The 21,412-nt window shown below is 37.6% G+C and overlaps 3 protein-coding genes across 7 annotated transcripts in view; 2 read left to right on the top strand and 1 right to left on the bottom strand.

The window, feature by feature from the left end:
* Nucleotides 1-21,412, top strand: part of LOC135105771 (cilia- and flagella-associated protein 45-like) — a 100,223-nt gene that overhangs the window by 34,259 nt on the left and 44,552 nt on the right. For 2 of the 5 annotated variants that reach the window (XM_064014232.1, XM_064014231.1), the window contains exon 1: nucleotides 18,348-18,809. The exons of 1 other annotated variant lie outside the window; for it this stretch is intronic. The gene's annotated coding sequence lies outside the window, so the exon portion shown is untranslated. Of the gene's footprint in view, nucleotides 1-18,347; nucleotides 18,810-20,276; nucleotides 20,663-21,412 lie in introns of those variants that run through there. 2 more of the 5 variants (XM_064014236.1, XM_064014234.1) reach the window with 2 other exon arrangements.
* On the bottom strand, nucleotides 322-9,836 carry LOC135105770 (grpE protein homolog, mitochondrial-like). The gene is made up of 5 exons (XM_064014230.1): nucleotides 9,678-9,836; nucleotides 5,926-6,103; nucleotides 4,707-4,820; nucleotides 3,455-3,574; nucleotides 322-2,202 (listed from the first exon to the last, which is right to left on the bottom strand). Exons 1-5 carry the CDS (start codon nucleotides 9,791-9,793, stop codon nucleotides 2,008-2,010), a joined length of 723 nt encoding a protein of 240 aa, XP_063870300.1. The 5' UTR covers nucleotides 9,794-9,836; the 3' UTR covers nucleotides 322-2,007.
* On the top strand, nucleotides 12,589-19,548 carry LOC135105405 (uncharacterized). Its single transcript, XM_064013541.1, has 4 exons — nucleotides 12,589-12,827; nucleotides 15,134-15,215; nucleotides 15,371-15,469; nucleotides 19,228-19,548. The coding sequence occupies exons 1-4, from the start codon at nucleotides 12,589-12,591 to the stop codon at nucleotides 19,546-19,548; spliced, it is 741 nt and encodes a 246-aa protein (XP_063869611.1).

The following is a 21,412-nucleotide window of genomic DNA, read 5'->3' as shown; positions in this document are numbered from 1 at the left end:
ATTTCATTACACTAACTTCTGCCCGATTCCATTAAAAATTTTCATGTTCCTAGCTTCAAAAATATAATTTCCAAAATTACTGGTATATTTATATCATGTTCTATTGAACATTAATATGGAAGATCAAATCTGATCTTATATGAAATACTGTAGAGTTGGTTAAGTAAGATGTTGCAGGTGATGCATGTTTGTGATATTGTGTGTAAAAGGAGGAAGCTGAAGGTAAATATTTGTATGTTTTTTTTGTTTTTTTTTAAGAGTTAGGGAGCAAACTATAGTTGTGAATCCATATAAAGTAAAGGTACAAAATACAAAGCAATAAAAAAAATGTATATTGTTACGACTGGAAATTTATAAAGTTAAGGAATTTACGTGCTTATGCTGTATGCATGAGGGTATGAAAGGGGAGACTAGAGACAATGAAAGGCAGGCAGGTCATAGGGACACTGATGAATATGGAAGGTGGAAGCTGAGGTCATACAAAACTTTATTATTAGCCCTATGCTGATCAGTATTCATTGTGTCTTTGGTGACACCTTACCAGCTTTTTTCTAGGGATGACACACATTTTGCTCTGTTAATTTTGTGGTTTGTAATGATGAGTGGGAGGCAGAAAAGTCAGTGATATCATTCAATCATAGATCTTCATGTCTGGTTTGAATGGTGTCAATATAGCAAAACATGTGAATTAAGAAATGCAAAACATCCAGAACTTCATATGAAAATTTGTCAAGGGAGGCAGTAAGGAATCATCTTTTCACAGCCACAGTAGTGGCATCCCCACTGCCTTGCTGTAAGAGTTGGATTAGAGTCCAACTGCCTTCATAGAGAAGTTAAAAACTTTGTTAAGATAAAGGGGTGCCACCACCATGACTGTGGAACGACAATTACTCAGTGATTCCCTTGAATTTTCATATGACGTTATGGAAGTTTCGTGTTTTTAAACTTACACATTTTGCTGTATTAACACCATTCAAATCCAACATGTGAAAATCTATGATGGAATTATATCACCGTGATTTGTCTGCCTCGCACACATCACTACAAACACCACAGCATGAACATAACAAAGTATTTCACCCCGAGAACAGAGCCAATCACATTTCACCAAAGACACAATGAACACTGACACTGGTAACCTGCTTAATACTGGTCATTGTTGCTATTGGCATGAATGAGGAGGAAACATGCACTTCAGATGCCAATAAGTCATTTTTGTCCCAGCCCAATTTTTATGCTTGCTGGGAGGCCTCAAGTAAAATGCAGCGTGTGCCAGTGAGATGCAGGATTGGTGTTCACTGACTGTAATACACTTTCATGAGAATCTTTGATATACAAATCCCCATGTCCCTTAGGTGGGTCAAAAGGCACTAATCTGGCATGTTCCAGAACCAATTAAAATGTTTTCCCATAAAAATCCTTTACTATACAATTTGTGGCAAAAGCATTTTTTTTTTTGTCACAAGAAGCAAGTTTATGTTAACTATTATTGCGTACATCAATCCAACTATGACTAAAATTCAAGGGTGAAGTAAGAGAGGATGACCACCACTAGACATAAACCACTTCAGAGATATAAGCAGATACATATCAATAGGGAACTATGGAAACTGTTAATTGTTCAAAATGCTAACAATTAAGAGGGCTAAAAAGACACTAATTTTTTTTCACACGTTTTCTTATGAAATGTTTGCAAGATCAAATAAAGATAACTTCAAATTCATGCATCATACAGAAAATATTCAATAAAATAATTTATAATTAAAGAAAAATTTAATTACATGATCTCAGGTAAAAAAAAATATCTGCTGTAAACCCAAGTACGCAAGCAAACATTCATATACATAACAAGGACACGGAAAAACAATTTATACAAATATATAGGACAAGACTGTAGATTAACTTTCAAGCTGTATTATACTGCTTTACATTCTAAAATACCCATTCACGTATCTTCACCTACCTCAATGAATTAAAAAGCATTTGTACATTATAAACACATGTGATCTAGTTTTTAACAACCCCAACTTGTGCTGAGCGAATACACCTGGAGTGTAGAGTCCAACCAGAGCGGATCACATGAGCCACGGTGCCTGTCTCCTGTTCTGGAAGTGGCAGTTCAAACATTGCCTCTTGTAAGGAGGGATCAAACTTCTCTCCGAGTTTTGGCACAATCTTTTCCAAACCATGTCGACGAAACACCTGCAGGTGAAAACATACACATGATAGGGCTAAAAATTCTGTAAGGTCTTCACCTCACCATTAACCAAAGCACCATTTTGTCTGCAATACTTTTTTTGCCTACATTTAAATTCATGTAATATATAGCCATGTCATAATATAAATTCATGTTCAGAAATGTAAAAAGTATAGTTTAATATCCAAAATGTCTCTGAGCATGTACAGAAAGTACAAAACCATACAGTGTGTTGATGAGAAGTTGTAGTGGATTAGTTTGTTTAGATGAAGTGAAAATGGATACCTTAGTTTGATCATAATCAAGGTAGAATTAACCCTTTCCTAACAGACGATCTACATATACACATTTTGAAAATGGGACTAAAGTAGAATGGTGATTTAATGCAAGTTAGGCTCCATGAGAGTTTGCTTTAAATCAGTTTTGCATTAAACTAAATGTTTTAATTAAAAAGTTCTTGTGAGAGGAATACAATGCACACCAATTTCAACTCACTTAAAATCTACTTATAGAAATAATCCAATTCCAAATTTGTGACAGAATTTATATTTAGATATCATTCTGGAATGCACATTAGAGTCTGTAGAGTATATATATATATATATATATATATATATATATATATATATATATATATATATATATATATATATATATATATATATATATATATATATATATATATGAATTTTTTTACTGGTAACATTTAGATCTGCCTTGCTGCAGAGGAAGGGTTAAGCAAAACTTCACAGATATCATAAAGAAGAATCAGCAAGCTGAGATATATTGTTATAAAAGAATTTTACATAATAAGCAGAATTAGACAATGTGATGCATAGATAATTACAGATAAATGAAACCAGAATAGCAAATGGAGCTTTGTGCAATGACAGTACAACAGAGAAATAGAAAAATATGAGCTGTTACCACTGCCAAGTCCATCTCTGGTTAGTGTGTGTGTGTGTGTGTGTGTGTGTGTGTGTGTGTGTGTGTGTGTGTGTGTGTGTGTGTGTGTGTGTGTGTGTGTGTGTGTGTGTGTGTGTGTGTGTGTGTGTGAGAGAGAGAGAGAGAGAGAGAGAGAGAGAGAGAGAGAGAGAGAGAGAGAGAGAGAGAGAGAGAGAGAGAGAGAGAGAGAGAGAGAGAGAGAGAGAGAGAGAGAGAGAGAGAGAGAGAGAGAGAGAGACTTTTAGATATATACAAGTTTGCTTGGCAAGCTTTCTTGCTCACTGTACATTATGTAATCAAGAAAAAACTTACAGATAGCAGCTGATTTTCTGTCATAACCAAGCCATCATAAAGAGTCTTAAGGTCAGAGTTGCCACTTTTTATTTTCTCTGAAGGAACACTTTCGATTGCCTTGTGAAATACATCAGACACCTGAAACCATTTTATTATTAATATGTTATGCATGCAAGAAAAATTATTAATACTATGACATCAATTTCACAAATCAGGAACATGATACATTTTTTATTTGGCACTTCTGTGCTCGGATAACAAAAGATCAAACTTAACCAAATGACAACAGCTTTCCATACTATCAAAGGTTACTTAAATTCATGGATCTCATCCTTTGAAATGAATATCATAAAAGATGCTACATCACATAAGATATATATACAATTCAGTGAAGTGTCATGAAAACCATTTATTTTCATTACACTGAGCTAAGTAAGAATTCAATACAATGAACACTTAGGTATATAAATACACTTCCAGGCTTGAAAGCCCTCTACAGATAGATTCAGTGAAAAAATATATCACCATCATGATGATGGTCATCAATGATGTCTGGAGAGTTCAAACAAAGGACATCAAGCAATGAAAGACCTGCTCTTAGATGTCTTGCTACAAAAACACTTATAATTCATTACTTTTGTCCTCTTGACCCCTGAAAGGCTTATATTCATGGAAAACTTCCTATTTTTTTTCAATAACTGTGTTAATATGCTCACACCCCTCCCTGATCAAACTTTTACATCCCTATCCACCAACATCCACATTTCTTCCTTGCCTACATTCCTTTTAGGAAAGATGGCTGCTCACCCCACAGATCCATTATACTGATATACATTCTTCTTATCATTTCACCTTCTGCAATCCCTTCTATATAACCAAATGACCTTAAGATGCTGTACTTGAATCCCTAACCCAATCTCACAGTAGTACATACCTCATGAGTCAAACTGTTATTTTTGTCTCATTTGGTAAATGTCAGATGTTTGTGGCACACTCTGGCATCATTCTGTATCAATGGCTACTTAAACAAACACCTAATATTTACTAAATAAGACAAAGATGTGACTGTTGAGGTATTCACCATGATCTATGAATTTTAGCAGCATGCATAATACAGCTGTGCTCATATTACTCATATTCTAGGATAGCTGGAAAATTATGGAATGGATTGCACAATTAACTTCATTGCAGGATGACTGACACTTGGCCCCCCTGTCACTTGCAGCTACACATATAACTAGAGACTGTCCACTGGAGGAAATTACCTTACCTCTAAGAGATCTTTGCAAAACCCTTGAATGCCGAACTGCTTCGCTTCTATTATTTGCTTTTCTAGGCGATTCCTGACATTCTCACGGTCAGCTAATGTCCTTTGATATTTATCCTGCAATAACAAAAGATTTCTTTTAGGTAAGTCTTCTTTTACTCTTCAAAAAGCAAGTGTAAAAATTCTAATTATAACAGGTTGGGTATACTTTAGATTTGCTGATTCCTCCTAAAAAAAAAGTTTTAAAAAATTCATCTTTGATATGAATGCATATCACTAGAAATGCAAAACACCAAATTCATACTGACAAAACAACATGTATATGAGGCACAATAATGATTAATTGCACTTTTATAGTGCACTAAAATTCACATACACAAATTCATAACAAAATCTTTTATAGTACATAGTAATTTTTAAGATAAGACATTTAGTAAAGTCAAAATTTTGCAACCTTAAGAATTGTAAGTTGTAGTTTTCACACTTGGTTGTTGTTTAAGCCCACTGGAAGAGTAAACTTACTTGGTTGGCTCATGTCTTTGTTGACCACAAACTTAATAAATAACACAATGCAAGTCTTCTGGCATCTGTTATCAATTTTGAACCCAATTATGACCAAGTTTACTCAGAGTGCATCATACACTCTCACAGTCTGAATAATTATGGTGGTATATATATGCATACGGGATCTTCAATTTATCCAATATGATAATTCTTCACCAACCATGGGTTCTCCAACCACAAAAATTATTTGCAGCTTAGGGGAAAATTTAGAATGAAATGGAGGATAAGACAAGAGATGGCAGAAATTGAAGAAATTAAGGAGATAGAGAAGGCAGAATTTAAGTGGATAAGGATGAGGAGTACATACAAGACCTAATGGAGGTTCTGCTGCATTCATTTCCTTGACAGAATGGCAGAGAGAAGACCAAATTATATTATAGGTTTTCAAAATGAAAAATTTAACTAGTATCATAAATCCTTAAAACATTATATCAGTCATATTTGCAGTGTCCAGGAGAATGTTTTGGTATTATGTACCTGATTAGTTGTCAAAGAAACTATTATCTTCCTAAATTATTTCTTGTACAATGTAATATTATTCACAACTATCATCAAAATGCTTGGTTAAAAGCTTCAACTATTTACCATTTTCTTAAATGTGGTATATTTTCTTAACAAGCTGACAGAAACAGACAAAACAAACAAGCCCATCAGATACCTGGAAATCTGCAACTTTCTTTGATAATGACTCCTTTTCCTTATTTAAACTTTCAATAATTTCTTGAAGCTGGTCCTCAGATGCTCTGCTTTCACCTGTAGCTTCAGGTTCTTCCTTGCTGGCTTGCTGGGAGGCACTCTCAGTTGTAGCACTCAATGATCGACTTCCATATATCCATCTGCAATTCACATTTCATATACATTAAAAGATCATTCACACTTTTTTTCTTTCTCACTAATACACAAATCCTCAGGTACCCTAATACTGAGCATATGATTCCAGCTACTTGCATGCTAATCTTGGGAAACTCAAATATAGTATACACAAAAAAGGAAACATCAATCCTAGCGGTTTATCTTGATGCCAAATAACATAACAGTTACAGCTGGAAAGATTCTAATGTTTTAATGAAAGACTTGCTGAAGATTAGACCTGGCACAATTAAATGCACATGGTTTATGAGATGCATGACTATAAAAATAGATATATTTTAGTGGCTGTATTTTGCTAATTTAGATTAAACTATTTTCCTGACAGGTTTTGATGTTTTTATCTTTTCTGACATTCACAGCAAAGTTCTCTCACTTTTTTTTTTCTGAGAAGAGCAATTTCCCCTTCACTCTCCTGAACAGAATATACAGTCTCCTAACTGATGCATAGCAATCTCCAAACTGCTACAAAACAATGTGCGACCACCAAATCATCTAACTGCAAGCAGTTAGGGGTCTCTCCAAATCAAATGTAACGTCAGGTATAATCTAACCTACTTACCACTCAGGTAAACCCCATGCCACTGTGGATGTAGTTCACTAAAATAATATATGTAAATGACTTCTTAATATAGCTCTGACATTTTAATACAAAACTCAGAATTACAAAATGTACAAACTAATTAAATAGGCAAAAATATTTCACAGGACCTGGCACGCTACACTGGCATTACAACTTAACTGCTCTTTATTACTGTATTTTTGAGTTAGTATACTCCACAAGTCAGTATTACTTAATAAAATAGCATTCTCTAGTTAATAAATTCTTATCTATTCATTTTTCTGATATTGTTATTCTGAGAATATTTATGGAACATTGAATTTTAAGTGTCTAAGAGGGTTGATAGACCAAAGTTTGGTTAGTTTAGTCACATTCTCATTAAAAATTGGTTGGTTATTAGGAGACTGTCAGGTGACAGTTAAGGCTCTTTCTGTGGCAGCTTTGGGGTATTGCATACTTATCACCTTTGGTTTATTTTGACCCTTTGGTCAAAATAAGGGTGAATTTGCCAAGAAGCAATTCTCATGTTAACACAGAACACATCTAAATATGTACATCAAAATACAATAGAACACATCTAAATATATCAAAATACAATAGTTTCTGTCTTGAAATTAAAGGAACATGATTCCTGAATACAGGTCTCCAAGTTTACATGAGCTTTTTTTTATATGAATTAAGTTTAACAAGACTTAAAATATATTAAATTTAATTTAATTAATTCATACTGTACATATGTATTCTTTTTTTTTTCTTTCTTTTTAAAGGCCCACTGAGGTGCAGAGTTGAAAGCAACAGTTTTTTCCCATTTTTCAGCTAATTACGGATGCAATGTAGAAGTGCAAAAAAGACAAAAAGCAAATTAACAATATTCAAAAAGAAGAGGGCCAAGATACAATTTCAAATTTTGCTTAAAAATTTGGACAAAGGAAGCAGAAACAATATACTCTGGAAGAGAATTCCAAAGATTTATAGTCCATATTGATAAAAAGCGGGCACAAACATCTGCATTACAGTGAGGTTTGAACTTTTTTTTCTTTGCTGTGGCCACAAGTTCTATCAACATTACTAAATTCAAATAAATCAGACAAATGAGGGCAATGACCATTCAAAATTTTCCATATCAAGATTATGTCAGATCAGAGCAGACGACCTTTGAATGACAACAAATCCAATCTAGATAATCTTTCATCATAAGACAAGTCAGAGAAACCACAAATCTTTTTGGTTCAACTCCTTTGCACTGATGCCAATAAACATATATCCTTAATATAGCCAGTATTCCAGACAACACTGCGAAAATCAAGTATAGGGAAAACATGGGTGACAAATGCTTGTAACATGAATTCAACAGACCTGTATAGTGTACCTCTAAGTATACTATTTGCTACGCCATTAGCTTTACTAAATGTCTCTTTAACGTGAAGGTAGAATTTTAATAAGAAATTAACTAATATACCCATATCTTTGATGGAGGACTTACTAGGAATAGGACTCATACCAATGAAATACAACCCCACAGGTACAGAATAAGATCTGTAAAACTGAATGCAAGCACATTTATCCACAGAGAAAGGTCCCAAGATCTGCTCCTATGGAAATGTTAGGAAACATCATCTTGTAGGACACAAGAGGCACCATAGGTGTTAAACTTATTTATGACATCAGTAGGAAGGGCTAAAAAATATTCTAAGATCATCAGCAAACATGGCATATTTACAAGTAAAACCAGCAGTCACATATTCAATAAATATAAGGGTCTGAGCACTGATCCCTAAGGAACACCACTAAGGCTATCCACAGAATGACTAGAGGAGCCTTGAATAACAACCTTCAACTTATGATAAGTCAGAAAGTCCTTTTATCTAACCTAATAAAGGGTTAATGAAATCAAGATGAGACAATTTACTAGGAAGTAGCTTATGATTAACTACATCAAAGGTCTTACTATAGTCAAAATAAAGAACATCTACTTTGGCACCCACATCCAAGTTTTTACTAACAAAATCATAAGATATCAATAGCTGATCAGAGACAGTGAGAAATGAATCAAAACCAAACTGGAAATCTGAGAGCAACGAGTGACTATCAAGATATTCATAAATTCTACAAACAATTACCCTTTCAAGAGTTTTAGAACAGACTGGAGTCAAGCTGATGGATCTATAATTACCAAGATTAGGGTGAAGTTCTTTCTTAAACAAAGGGAGCACATAAGCAACCTTCTACACAGAAGGAACCTTCATTGAAAAGGTGCTCTTTTGATTATTACCTAATCAATGAAGCTGCCTGTGAGGGGTTAAGGCTGATGGGTTTTAAGGTCAGATTTGCACTTAACAACCAACACTGAGCTTTTAATATTTCTCCAAAACACCACAGCATTGATATGACAAACTGAGGTGACAACAACACTAAGACAGAGAACACCTGGGAAACACGCATATAGGAAAGTTATGCTATAGAGGCCGTCTTGAGTAATAACACGTCTGAATGTAAGAACAGAGAGTATGTAACCTGCATAAGTCCGGCTGATCCACAAGTCACTTTAAAACTTTCATTGAACTTACAATCTAGCATCAATTGGGTTAGGTCAGCTTTCAGTGCTTGTTTAATGAGGAGTATGCAATGAGAGGGAGGCAGATAATGAAACACGGGAGAGGTCTACTCAATCAGTCATTATCTGAGATGTTTGTGGCGAGAACATTGTCTGCAGGCACGAAGAGTAAACAAATTTCCTTTAAGACAGTTTTACATTAATTTTGTTTAATGATAGGTATGTAGTCATGGAAGACAAATAACGAGCAAGTAAAGGTGAGATCTTCACAATAACAGTCATTATCTAAGATGTTTTTTTGTAAAGAGAGCATCGTCTACAGGCAAGGAGAATAAACAACTCAGGTTTACCAAGATTTGTACAGAAATTCTCGCATTGGTAATTGTCATATCCTATACAATAAACGCTTGGCAACTGCTTTACTTACCCTAATGGTGTGTTTCTCCTTAACAAAGTGGAATGTGTGAGAAATACACGCCGGAACATGAGCTGCATGTTTACTCCAGCCATGGCGATCACGCGGCGGCCTTGCTCTTGTTGCATCACCTCACTCTCATCATTGCCTTGCTCATGCCTACCTCATCCTGCATACTTACCTGTTGTAAATAAAATTGTGTGACTTTATTTTGCACTGGGAGTCTCTTTTTTATAGTTGCTTTATATAGTGGCCTGCTCTTACATAACCCTCACTTTCCTTAATACCTTTCTTACACGTACATCGTTCTATACGCTTAGCTGTTTTATGGAAAATTACTTGGTTTATTTACCAACGAAACTTTTGTTCTTATCGACGCTTTATTTATTTTATTATATAAAGAGTAAAATGTCGACATGTAGCCTGTTCCCATGGTTACGGTGACGCTATCCAAATCTGTTGTTATGGTTACAGTGACGCTTGTCTCTCGGCCTGGATATTTCACTACACCCACGGTTTATTCAGCTGAAATATCTGCTTTTCTCTTTCCTTTGTCAAATACCCCGTCTTGGTAAGTATTTCTTCGCATTTTTCCTCTACTCTCGTTATTTTTTTTTTCATCACACCACTCCAAATAACGATGCCTTTGATGAAAACTGTGGAAACTTGTTCTTATTACCACTTTTTTTTTTTTTCATAGGAACACTAATCAACGTTAAACTTCTAGCGAAACTGTTCGTTTTCATTATTGCTAAATATTTATTCCACTTTCATTTGTTAATGTAAGTTCGCCCAACCCTCTCTGCATATAGTCTAACATGTTTTGCTAATGTCTGGACCTGCTGTGTTCTTGAATTGCTGTGTTTTCTCGGTAGGACGTTCAAAGATGACAGCTAATTACTCTCTCTCTCTCTCTCTCTCTCTCTCTCTCTCTCTCTCTCTCTCTCTCTCTCTCTCTCTCTCTCTCTCTCTCTCTCTCTCTCTCTCTCTCTCTCTTAATGATGAAACAGGATCACAAAAACAAGTGAGCAGTTAAAAAAGAAAATGCATGATTTGCACTATAGCTTATTAAGAAATGATATGTCACAACCTTTGAAAATCTGTTATCCCTTTCACGTTGTGAAAGAAAACTGAATGAAGCTGAGAGAAGAAAGATTGTGTTGAATAAGATGGAAATTTTTTGTTGTTTTGTGAGGCCAGAGAATGATATTAAACGGTGGACTGAAGAAATCTGATTGTGGGTGAAAAGAGGTATGGAAGTGTGGTTGCGAGTGTGGGAAAAAGCAGACATTTGGTGTTTGTGCCGTTCACGGATAAAAAGAAAACAGGACAGACGAGGAAGGTTTGAAAATGAATGGGCTACATGGCACATTGTTAAAAGAGTGGATGGAAATCATAAGTACAACTAAGACTCCAAATTATATAGCTAATACAAATGTACTTAATTAGCATTTTTGAAAAATTTATCAAGCGCTCGCCGTTGTTTAACTCATTAATGCGTTTATGAAATGCAAGGTCCTGCATAAAATCAAACCTTTCTCATTTGCATAGGACCATAGGTAATACGAAATATATATATTGTTACATTATCTCAAAATTTCGCACAAACTGTTGAAAGTGTTTAAAGCGTTTATTAACTGGTACTACTTACTTGTGCATGAGTGCTATGACGGCATTACTTTATTTGAAATGCTACCGACGATGTTATATATAGTTTTAACAACTGCTCACTGTATTCTTCCTCGTGTATTAATGCACCGGCCAATGGCAAAAAGTATAAACAGAGTGTTTGTTTATATATTTCTTACTACCACCGGTCCTCCTCTCCGTGCCCCCACTGCCCTCCGTCCTTTTCTTGCCACGCTTCTTTCTTCTTCTGTTCCTCTTCTCGCTTCCTCTCACATCAGCACGCCATAATGTTCACTACACCACTGACTCAATTTTGCTAAAATGATCACTACATTTTGTCACTATTAATTAAGAATACCCTCACGCAGCATGATATTCACTACAACACTGAATTTGGCTTTCATCAGAATCATCACCACATCAGTTTGGTCAAGATTTAAAAAAAAAAATAATAATAATCTTTCATATCACCAGCCCGCACGTTTCACCACCTCTATATCAGTCGTGTATGTTTCATTGTCCACTGTGTTCCACGTGTCTGGTGACCCCGCGTGGTGAGTCTGTCCTATTTTTATTTTCTCCACTCGTACCCCACTCTTAAGTGAGTTTCCGCACTTCCTCACATTTCTCCTGTGTTCTTAGGGAAAACACCTGTCTTGTCTTTCCTCGCAGGTCATTGGCCAGAATAACGACCACTGTGATTGGTTCATTTATCTCAAAGTGTAGCATCTGATTGGCTATCTTCCCAGAATCTGATTGGTCAGTTTCTCCTGATCGTGATCCACTTCCTTCCCATAAAAAGGCCTGCATATGTAGCTAGAAGTCAATAAACAAAATATCAAAGCAACCTCCGAGACTGCTATTCACAGGACAAAACACCACATCTCATACTACCACTAACTTCTAAGTTCACTATATTAAAATAAAGATGAACAAATAACAAATAAACAAATAACTCACTCAACAGGACGGCTATTCCGTCTTCTTTCACTCTACCACTTCCTTCATAAATTCACCCAATCCTCATCTTCTACTCTTCACACTCTTCTTTCAGCCCACTGTCTATCCCCCCTCCTCCCCTAGAAGTAAGTCATCAGAGAGAGAGCGTCGAAGCATCACTTCACCTCTGTCATACTAGTTAGTGTCTCAGTTCTCAAGTGTGTACTGTGTAAATCAGACTTCGAAATCATATCGCGTGTACTGTTATCAGTAAAAGAAATCTACCAACAAGTGACAATGTCTATCTAGAAGCGGGTTCACATCGAAACACCTTCGTACTCTGGCAAAACCAAGGATGAGCCTCCATTTTGCCGGAAGCTTTCACGCTGTGCTCGGCGTGGCCCGCGACGCTCCCCTGGAGGAGATCAAGCGGGCCTATCGACGCAAGGCCCTCGAACTACACCCCAACAAGAACCCGGGCAACACAGCTGCTGCAACCGTGCGGTTCCAGCAGCTGCAAGCGGCGTACGAGTTGCCCTGCCACCAGAAGAAGGCCGGCGGGGAGTCACAGGAAAGGAGAGAGGAGGAGGGGAAGTGAGAGGAGCAGAGGAGGGAAAAGGCGTGGAAGGAAGATGGAAGGCAACGGCAGCGTAGAGAGGAGGACCGGTGGTAGGAAAAGAACGATAAACGGAAGAAGAAGAAGAAGAAGAGGCATAGAAAGAAACAGAGCAATAAAACATCGGAGGAGGAGGAGGAGGAGGAGGAAGAAGAAAAGGAGGAGAAGGAAGAGAATGAGGAGGAAGAAAAGGAAGATGAAGAGCAGGCGGAAGAAAGGGCGAAGTACTAGGAGGAGGAGGATGAAGAGAGGGGATAGACTGGGAGAAGAAGAAAAAGAATGAGAGAAGGCACCGAAAAGATAAGAACCAGATGAAGAACGAGAAGACATGGGAGAGGAAGTGGAGCAAGAGAACAGATATAGATATAGAAAATATATATTAAGAGTAACCTTAAGATACACAAAAAGAAAAATCAATAAAAATAAAAATAAATTAAGAAAAGGCGAAAAAAAAGCATAAAAAAATATATATATATATATATATATATATATATATATATATATATATATATATATATATATATATATATATATATATATATATATATATATATATATATATATATATATATATATATATATATATATATATATATATATATATATATATATATATATATATATATAAAACAAATATTAAGAGATATTTTAAGATACACTAAAAGAAAAATTGATAAAAATTAAATAAATAAAGAAAAGAAAAATATAGAAATAGATGTAGATATAGAAAATAAATATTAAGAGTAAACTATGAACTATATATATATATATATATATATATATATATATATATATATATATATATATATATATATATATATATATATATATATATATATATATATATATATATATATATATATATATATATATATATATATATATATATATATATATATATATATATATATATATATATTCATCTCCGCCAGTTTTTCTCACTCCCCCAGCTGCTAACTCTGTACAAGGGCCTTATCCGTCCATGTATGGAGTATGCTTCACATGTCTGGGGTGTTCCACTCATACTGCTCTTCTAGCCAGGTTGGAATCAAAAGCTTTTCGTCTCATCAACTCCTCTCCTCTAACTGCCTGTCTTCAGCCTCTCTCTCACCACCGCAATGTTGCATCTCTAGCTGTCTTCTACCGCTATTTCCATGCTAACTGCTCTTCTGATCTTGTTAACTGCATGCAGGATCTCTCGCCTGGATCACCTTCCCCTTGGGGTCATACATGGAGGTCCGTCACGGAAGAACTCGAAAAGGTCCATTTCCACCAATGCACCGGCCAAAGAGAAAGACTTGAATAGACACGACTAGAGTATGCTGGGCAGTGCATTGTGGGTAGCCAGGAGAAACTAGTCATAGTACTCGTATAACTCTAAGCCCAGTGCTGACTTTAAAGGCTTTTATTCACACATATCAGTGCCGTGTCAGTTCAGTGTCAGTGAAAGCCGTGACGCTTCAGTGACGTCTGTTCACACACATCCGTAGTGACTCCGTACTGCGTGATGTCAGTGATTTCCAAGAGGACAAAGTTTTTAGACGTGGAATTGGCAATGATCGCCATAATTCTTGATGAAAAGTAAGAGGCAGAGCATAAACTGAACAAAAGAAAGTGGATACATAAGGCATGAAGGAAAAGAAAAGTGAAGGAGAGTTTGCTGCTCTGTACAAGATCATTGATGATGGAACAAATTTTTTTCCAAATACGTTGTTTGAGACTGCTGTCTATATACTTTGGCTGTGACAAATCATACAGAACAAGATGATTCCGAACCAGTTCAATAAGTAATTCATCAAGCATTCTCGTGGACAAACTCACACCACTCGTTCGGCGTCCGTGAAACACTAAAAAATATCGGTGGCGATGTTATTCATTTTTACGGAACGGAGACGGAACTGACACGGAGAGTCAAAACACGGCACTGCGCCGGACATGTGTGAATGCGTCAGCCGAATATATATATATATATATATATATATATATATATATATATATATATATATATATATATATATATATATATATATATATATATATATATATATATATATATATATACTCGTATATATTTTTTTTTTTTTTTTTTTTTTTTCTCCACTGACACTGACTGAATGGATGCGGTACTGATACGCCACATGTGTGTGAGTGGGCCATAATGCAGACTGAATGCCACTAATACCGTCCACCTCAGCGACAGCAAACGACACAAAGAGAAAAGAAGGGTCTCCTGCACTCTGGGGAACAATGAGTGTGCTTGCTGATTCATACTCGTGGCCTCTAGTCCTTGCATCAGAGGTTCGCCAGAACAGTCTGTAACAACTGAAGGAAGCGTGCCCGTGCACGAACCTCCACTATTCTACCAGGTCAGGTCTCAACAGCCTCCCACGCAACAGAGACAAGTGTAGAGCATACAGTCTGTCACGGCAAGGCAAATCCTCCAGGCCCGGGACATGCTTGGTCCATCCACGTTGAACGGACCCCAAGTAATTTTATATCACTTGCACATTCCGCGTTCCAGACCTCAGAACAAAACTCCATCACTGGTGTTGTGAGTGCTGTACAGAGAAGTGACATCCCGCCTGCTTTAGTTGTTAAGAGCGAATATGATTGTGGAAGCGTAATTTAGTATCAACAAGGTTTCCTGGATCTTTACTAGAGCAGGAGGAAGGGATTGGGTGGTTACTGATATAATGGTGGCCGGAAAGGAGCAGCTGTTGTCAAGTTGCTTCCAAACCTTAAAGTGACACACTTATCAGGGTGAGGGCTAAGATTAGGCGGCGCCGCCGCGCTGCCCCACCAGGCGGTCGCGCCACGCGGTTTCGCCTCCCAATGTGACACCGGTCTCAGCCTACCTGTACCTAGTGTAAAAATGATTAGGCTTACCTATGCTTACTAAAAAGTTAATTAAATATTACACACACACACACACACACACACACACACACACACACACACACACACACACACACACACACACACACACACACACACACACGTACATATAAGTAATTAATAGCAGAGTATGAATACTTTGTACATTTAGATCCATGTGCGCATATATTGAACCATATATATATATATATATATATATATATATATATATATATATATATATATATATATATATATATATATATATATATATATATATATATATATATATATATATATATATATATATATATATATATACGATATATATATATATATATATATATATATATATATATAGATAGATAGATAGATAGATAGATAGATAGATAGATAGATAGATACATACATACATACATATAGACAGACAAACAGACAGACAGACAGACATCGTACATACAGACACGTATTACCACACTCATTGTTTGCGTATATTATTATTATTATTATTATTATTATTATTATTATTATTATTATTATTATTATTATTATTATTATTACTATCATTATTATTATTATTATTATTACTTATTATTGCTATTAAAAAGTAATACCATTTGTGTTATAATAATTATTATTTGTTTGGTTTACCGTAATGATAATAATAATAATAATAATAATAATAATAATAATAATAATAATAATAATGATAATAATAATAATAATAATAATAATGAAACGAACTCCCCAGTCTTCCAGTAACTCGTTCAACCGGCAGACAAGGAGCGCCTCAAACCTTTGCTGGACGCGGGGTGGGTGTGTTCGGGAGGAAGACTTCACCTGGGCGGCTGTGAACGGCTGCGACTCACTCTCACTGAGAACAGTCACACAGAGCAGGGAGGAGGAAAACACACCTTTCCGTGTGTTCATGCATCACACAACAATACACAAGTCACCGTGCAGTACAATCACGACACACAGGCAGGCACTGGGGCGGCCAGGCACTCACCTTCAACAGTCAGTCAGTCACGCTCAACTTACCTTTCTTTTCGCTCACACGTCTTGTCACGCCGCAGTCTCTCTCTCTCTCTCTCTCTCTCTCTCTCTCTCTCTCTCTCTCTCTCTCTCTCTCTCTCTCTCTCTCTCTGCGTGTGTGTGCCATAGCGGTCCTCACACCCTGCCTCCCATGTCATCACCTCTGCCAGGTGATACTAACTACACCTATTCTAGCTTGCAAGACATAACTGCGAGTCATGCTGATTACTAGCACTGTTAATGGTAATTGCTACCTACACTAATGACACACACAAACACACACACACACACGCTCACAACCAAGAAGGCCCGGGTTCGAATCCTGGGCGCGGCGAGGCAAATGTGCGAGCCTCTTAATGTGTAACCCCTGTTCACCTAGCAGCAAGTAGGTACGGGATGTAACCCGAGGGGTTGTGACCTCGCTGTCCCGGTGTGTGGTATGTCAGTGGTCTCAGTCCTACCCAAAGATCGGTCATTATGAGCTCTTGAGCTCTTTCCGTAGGATAACGGCTGGCCAGCAGACGATCGTAGGTGAATCACACACACAAAACTACAATTAGATGGTACCGTATAACAACTATTTCACACACACCACATACACACACACACACACACACACACACACATGACCCAAGGGTCTCACAGGTCATCCGATAGGCTTACGCCAGCCTTCCATTATCGCTATAGATAACGGCGCCAGCCTCTTAACAAGGAGCAACACAAGCTGCTCACTCACATATAAAATCATACGTACTCACACGTGTACTCATATGAGGCTACACACACACACACACACACACACACACAGCATGCTCATGTGCTCACCTACAGGGCTACTACATATACGCGTTCCTAACAATAATAAATGAAGGGTCGAGAGAAGACGAATAGGAGAAGAGAGATGCTGAAGGAAGAATAAGTAGAGAGGAGAGGGAAGAATAACAAGAGTGAGAGGAAGGATTCTACATATATACCTTCCTTAGGTGAAAGGGTTTTGAATGTAGAAATCTTGTTAATCTGTTACTAGAACCATAAAAAACACCCTTAAAAACCCGTGTTACTTTAGCTCAAGTCTTTTGAGTGCAGAAACCTCGTTAATCTATCATTAGAACCGTAAAAACACCCTTAAAACCCATGTGTCATTTCAGCTAAAGACTTTTGAATGTAGAAATTTTGTTAGTCTGTCACTAAAACCGTAAAAAACACCCTTAATCTTGCCATACAAAACACATGCCACATAATTTTTGGATGTAAACAAGAATCTGGTTCGAAAAATATGATTTTGTTCATCTTTCTGGCACTAGTTGGCATCTCCTAAAGCAACTCTGAGGCGCGTATTCAGAAGCGCTTTGCTATCTCGCCAGGTTCTCAAGCGTCTTTCTCCGGTTAGTAATTTAGAAATATTGTCAGTATGTCACTAGAACCATAAAAATATCCTTAAAAACCCGTGTCACTTCACCATGACAATTTGAAACACTCGTGGTGAGAGAGTATACAGCATTTCTGAATACGCGCCTCGGAGTTGCTGTTGCTGTTCAGGAGATGCCAACTGGTGCCAGAAAGATGAACAAAACTTTTTTTTTTTTTTCGAACCAGATTCTTGTTTACAGCCAAAAATTATGTGGCATGTGTTTTGAATGGCAAAATTAATAAAAATACGCCAAACTTAAGGATCTGAGTGTGCCGGGGGTGGGAAGGAAGGGAGAAAGGTGACGTATCTTGTAATGAGGCACACACAAGTACTCACACTCCACGTTATCCTTGGCGCCCCGCCGGGCGTGTGCAAGTGTCCGTCTGTGCGGAAGTGTACCTTGTGCTCCACACCCCTCTGTTATCTTTGCTCAAACACGTGTATGAAAGGGTCTATGGGGCTGATATTTCGGTTTTTTATAGTTTAAGCCATTACACACTACGTGGTAATAACCTACCTCATTTTGTTCTTCTCACTATTCACATCATTTCTAATGATTACACTACTTGTCGGAAATTAATAATAACGCCACAATAGGCCTGGGAATGCACAGCGCTCTCATCTTTTTCCAAGTCCACAGGTAAACATAAATGGTGTATTGTTGCCTGAACTTCATTTGAGGCTATCCGTGCCAGAAGGTCTTAACCCTCGAAAAATGAGATTCGAGATAACGGTTGCCCGGGAAAGAGGAGGGGTGTAAAAGTCTTATGCCACGTGGGGCCAAGCCAAATGCGACCATTCAGGCACCTAGAACAGGGTTCAAAGTCGTGTGAAAACACGCAGAAAAAGGTAGCGAGATGGGTGGGATTCCCGAGCCATATGGGTGTATCTCACACGTGTTGTCAGCCGGCAGCCAGCCGTGCCGCTCCCAATGAGGAGCGAGTATTCGCGTGACGTCATGGCCACCGCGCGCCTCAGCCAATGGAAGCGGGTTTCCCTTCTCTCGCTCTCTATCTCTCCTGCTCTCCATGCTGTCTGTCAATCATCACTCTCCATAGCAACCCTACGCTGCTCTGTTTTTCGCTGCTACCATGGCTTCTGCTGGCGGATCTTCATCTTCCCGTGGTGACAACGAGCCTCGAGGACGTCCTGACGGCCCCCAGAAGAAGAGGAAGGCGCAGAAGGAGACGTGGAAGAAGAATGTGCTGAAGAACAAGCGTGTGAGTGGAGAGGAGTACGTGAGCCGGGCAACCAACAAAGTTGTCCCTGCACGTCGTGTAGGGGAGCCCTGCACCTGCCCTAAGGCTTGCTTTGTGCTGCTGGGTGAGGAAGCTGTCCAGCAGATCTTCACCCGTGTACTAAGGCATAAAATGCCTTAGTACACGATCCTGAACAATAGTAGAAAATGAAACATAGATGAAAGCATAATAAAAGGCGCGCGATGAATAAATTCTTTATTTTGCGGGGGAAAAATATTCATAAAAAATCAAGTTCTCCACCTTTCATCATGATTTCTTCACACATTCTTATTTTCACCATAATATCCTAAAATAACATGTTACACACCATTTCCATTGGGGAAAAATTACCGCTACGGACATAGGCTAGAATAAACTCGGAAAATGGGTGTGATTTTTTCGGATTTACTCTTGACAACCATCATAACTAAACAGAACTACTCGAGAGCTTTCATTTGATATATAATATATATATATTCTGACCGATTTCATGCTCGTTTTCAGTGTTTAACTTTGAGGGGGGTTTGCTCAAAACTAATATTTTAGGGTTAAGACCTTCTGGCACGGATAGCCTCATTTGTTAGGTTAGGTTAGGTTAGGGTTTTATTATAGTTTAAGCCATTACACACTACGTGGTAATAACCTATCTCATTTTGTTCTTCTCACTATTCACATCATTTCTAATGACTACACTACTTGTCGGAAATTAATAATAACGCCGTGGGCCGTGGGTAGAGATTGGGGACATTGGCTTAAACTATAAATTTACCGATATTTCAACCAGAGCAAGCACGATCATCATTTGCCATTATGAGTATGTAACGCATCATCAGTAGTCTTATAATTTATTATTTATCGAATATTTGAAACCGAGCACCTCCTCCTTCAGCGTCACACCAGGCAGAGTTGCTGTGCTGTTCTGAGTCTTGGCGCCGCTGGCCACCATCAACCGGCGCTGTTTTCCTCTGCTTGTTTACCGTGGCCAATGGGCAGTGGCCAGTGAGTTCTGTCAATCGCTAGGGTAGATGTCAGTAGCTGGGGAGTGGTGTGCGGAGTTCGTCTTGTCTGTTATTCTTTTTCCTCTGTTATTGTATCAAACTTAAACATTTATCTTTGTGCATTGGATATAAACTAGTAGATATAAATGTAATTTTGTGGAAATCCCACTCCGTTCAGGTTTGAAACCAAATTGTTATAGTCGAGAAGCGTTGGGAGAGTCGTCCGCCATGAGGACAAGACGTGGGTCTTCGGCAAGGTATTGTTTTACCTGTGTCTTGCAGGATTAAATGTCCTTCAGACATTAATGATCACAATTTACTGTATCTGAGTAAAGGTTCATGTCTGGTTGAGAGTGGATTCTTGGTAGTTACTAATTTACTGTCAGAGCACTAGTCAAATACTTGTTCACACGGACGACTGTCAGTACACTATATCGTAAAGAGTTAGCAGGATCTAATCGTGCTGATGGTTGATAAGGAAAGGAATATGGAAAAAAAAAAAAATGTAAGACTGGATGGGACTTTAAAGTAAACATGGAAGTAGCATTACGCTGTGGAAAGTGATGAGCTTAAATAAGTTGTGGTATGCCCCAAATGTACCGTATTAGGGACCGCAACTTTTTTCTTGGTATATGTGAACCATTTGCCATCTGCTCTTGTGCTCAATTACAAAATCTCTGCGGATGACTTGAATATTTATCAGAGATACCGCTCTTCATCACCTCTGCCAGAATGACAAGTAACAGTTTATGCTCAGTTGCTAACTAATCGGGTCTGAATCGCAGCAGGGAGTGTTGTTCCGAGATTCCAGCTTAATGCCGTGTCATGGCGGTGCATTGGTATCTTACTTACTATTACCTTCAAGGACGCAAGATATCCTTGTTAGACTCGCATAGGGATCTTGATTGATGTCTTGCAAAAAATATGCAGAAGTTCCATCTTTATTTGATCCAAAAGCTTTGGTATGTCTGCCAATTTTCTCTGTTGGACTTTTGAAGATAGCAGAA

This window comes from Scylla paramamosain, chromosome 12, assembly GCF_035594125.1.
Source record: "Scylla paramamosain isolate STU-SP2022 chromosome 12, ASM3559412v1, whole genome shotgun sequence".
Taxonomy (NCBI): Eukaryota; Metazoa; Arthropoda; class Malacostraca; order Decapoda; family Portunidae; genus Scylla; species Scylla paramamosain.
The sequence above is the reverse complement of the archived record's forward strand: the minus strand, read 5'-3'. Positions and strand labels throughout refer to the sequence as shown.

Excerpts from the sequence above, each read along its gene's own strand:
- LOC135105405 (XM_064013541.1), top strand. The coding sequence starts at position 12,589 with ATGAGCCTCCATTTTGCCGGAAGCTTTCACGCTGTGCTCGGCGTGGCC. Across the intron at positions 12,828-15,133 it reads AGGAGAGAGGAGGAGGGGAA|TCCTTGCATCAGAGGTTCGC; the intron begins GTGAGAGGAGCA and ends CGTGGCCTCTAG. Across the intron at positions 15,216-15,370 it reads AACCTCCACTATTCTACCAG|ACCTCAGAACAAAACTCCAT; the intron begins GTCAGGTCTCAA and ends TCCGCGTTCCAG.
- LOC135105770 (XM_064014230.1), bottom strand. The coding sequence starts at position 9,793 with ATGCAACAAGAGCAAGGCCGCCGCGTGATCGCCATGGCTGGAGTAAAC. Across the intron at positions 6,104-9,677 it reads AGGAGAAACACACCATTAGG|ATGGATATATGGAAGTCGAT; the intron begins GTAAGTAAAGCA and ends TGTGAATTGCAG. Across the intron at positions 2,203-3,454 it reads CAGAAAATCAGCTGCTATCT|GTGTTTCGTCGACATGGTTT; the intron begins GTAAGTTTTTTC and ends TTTCACCTGCAG.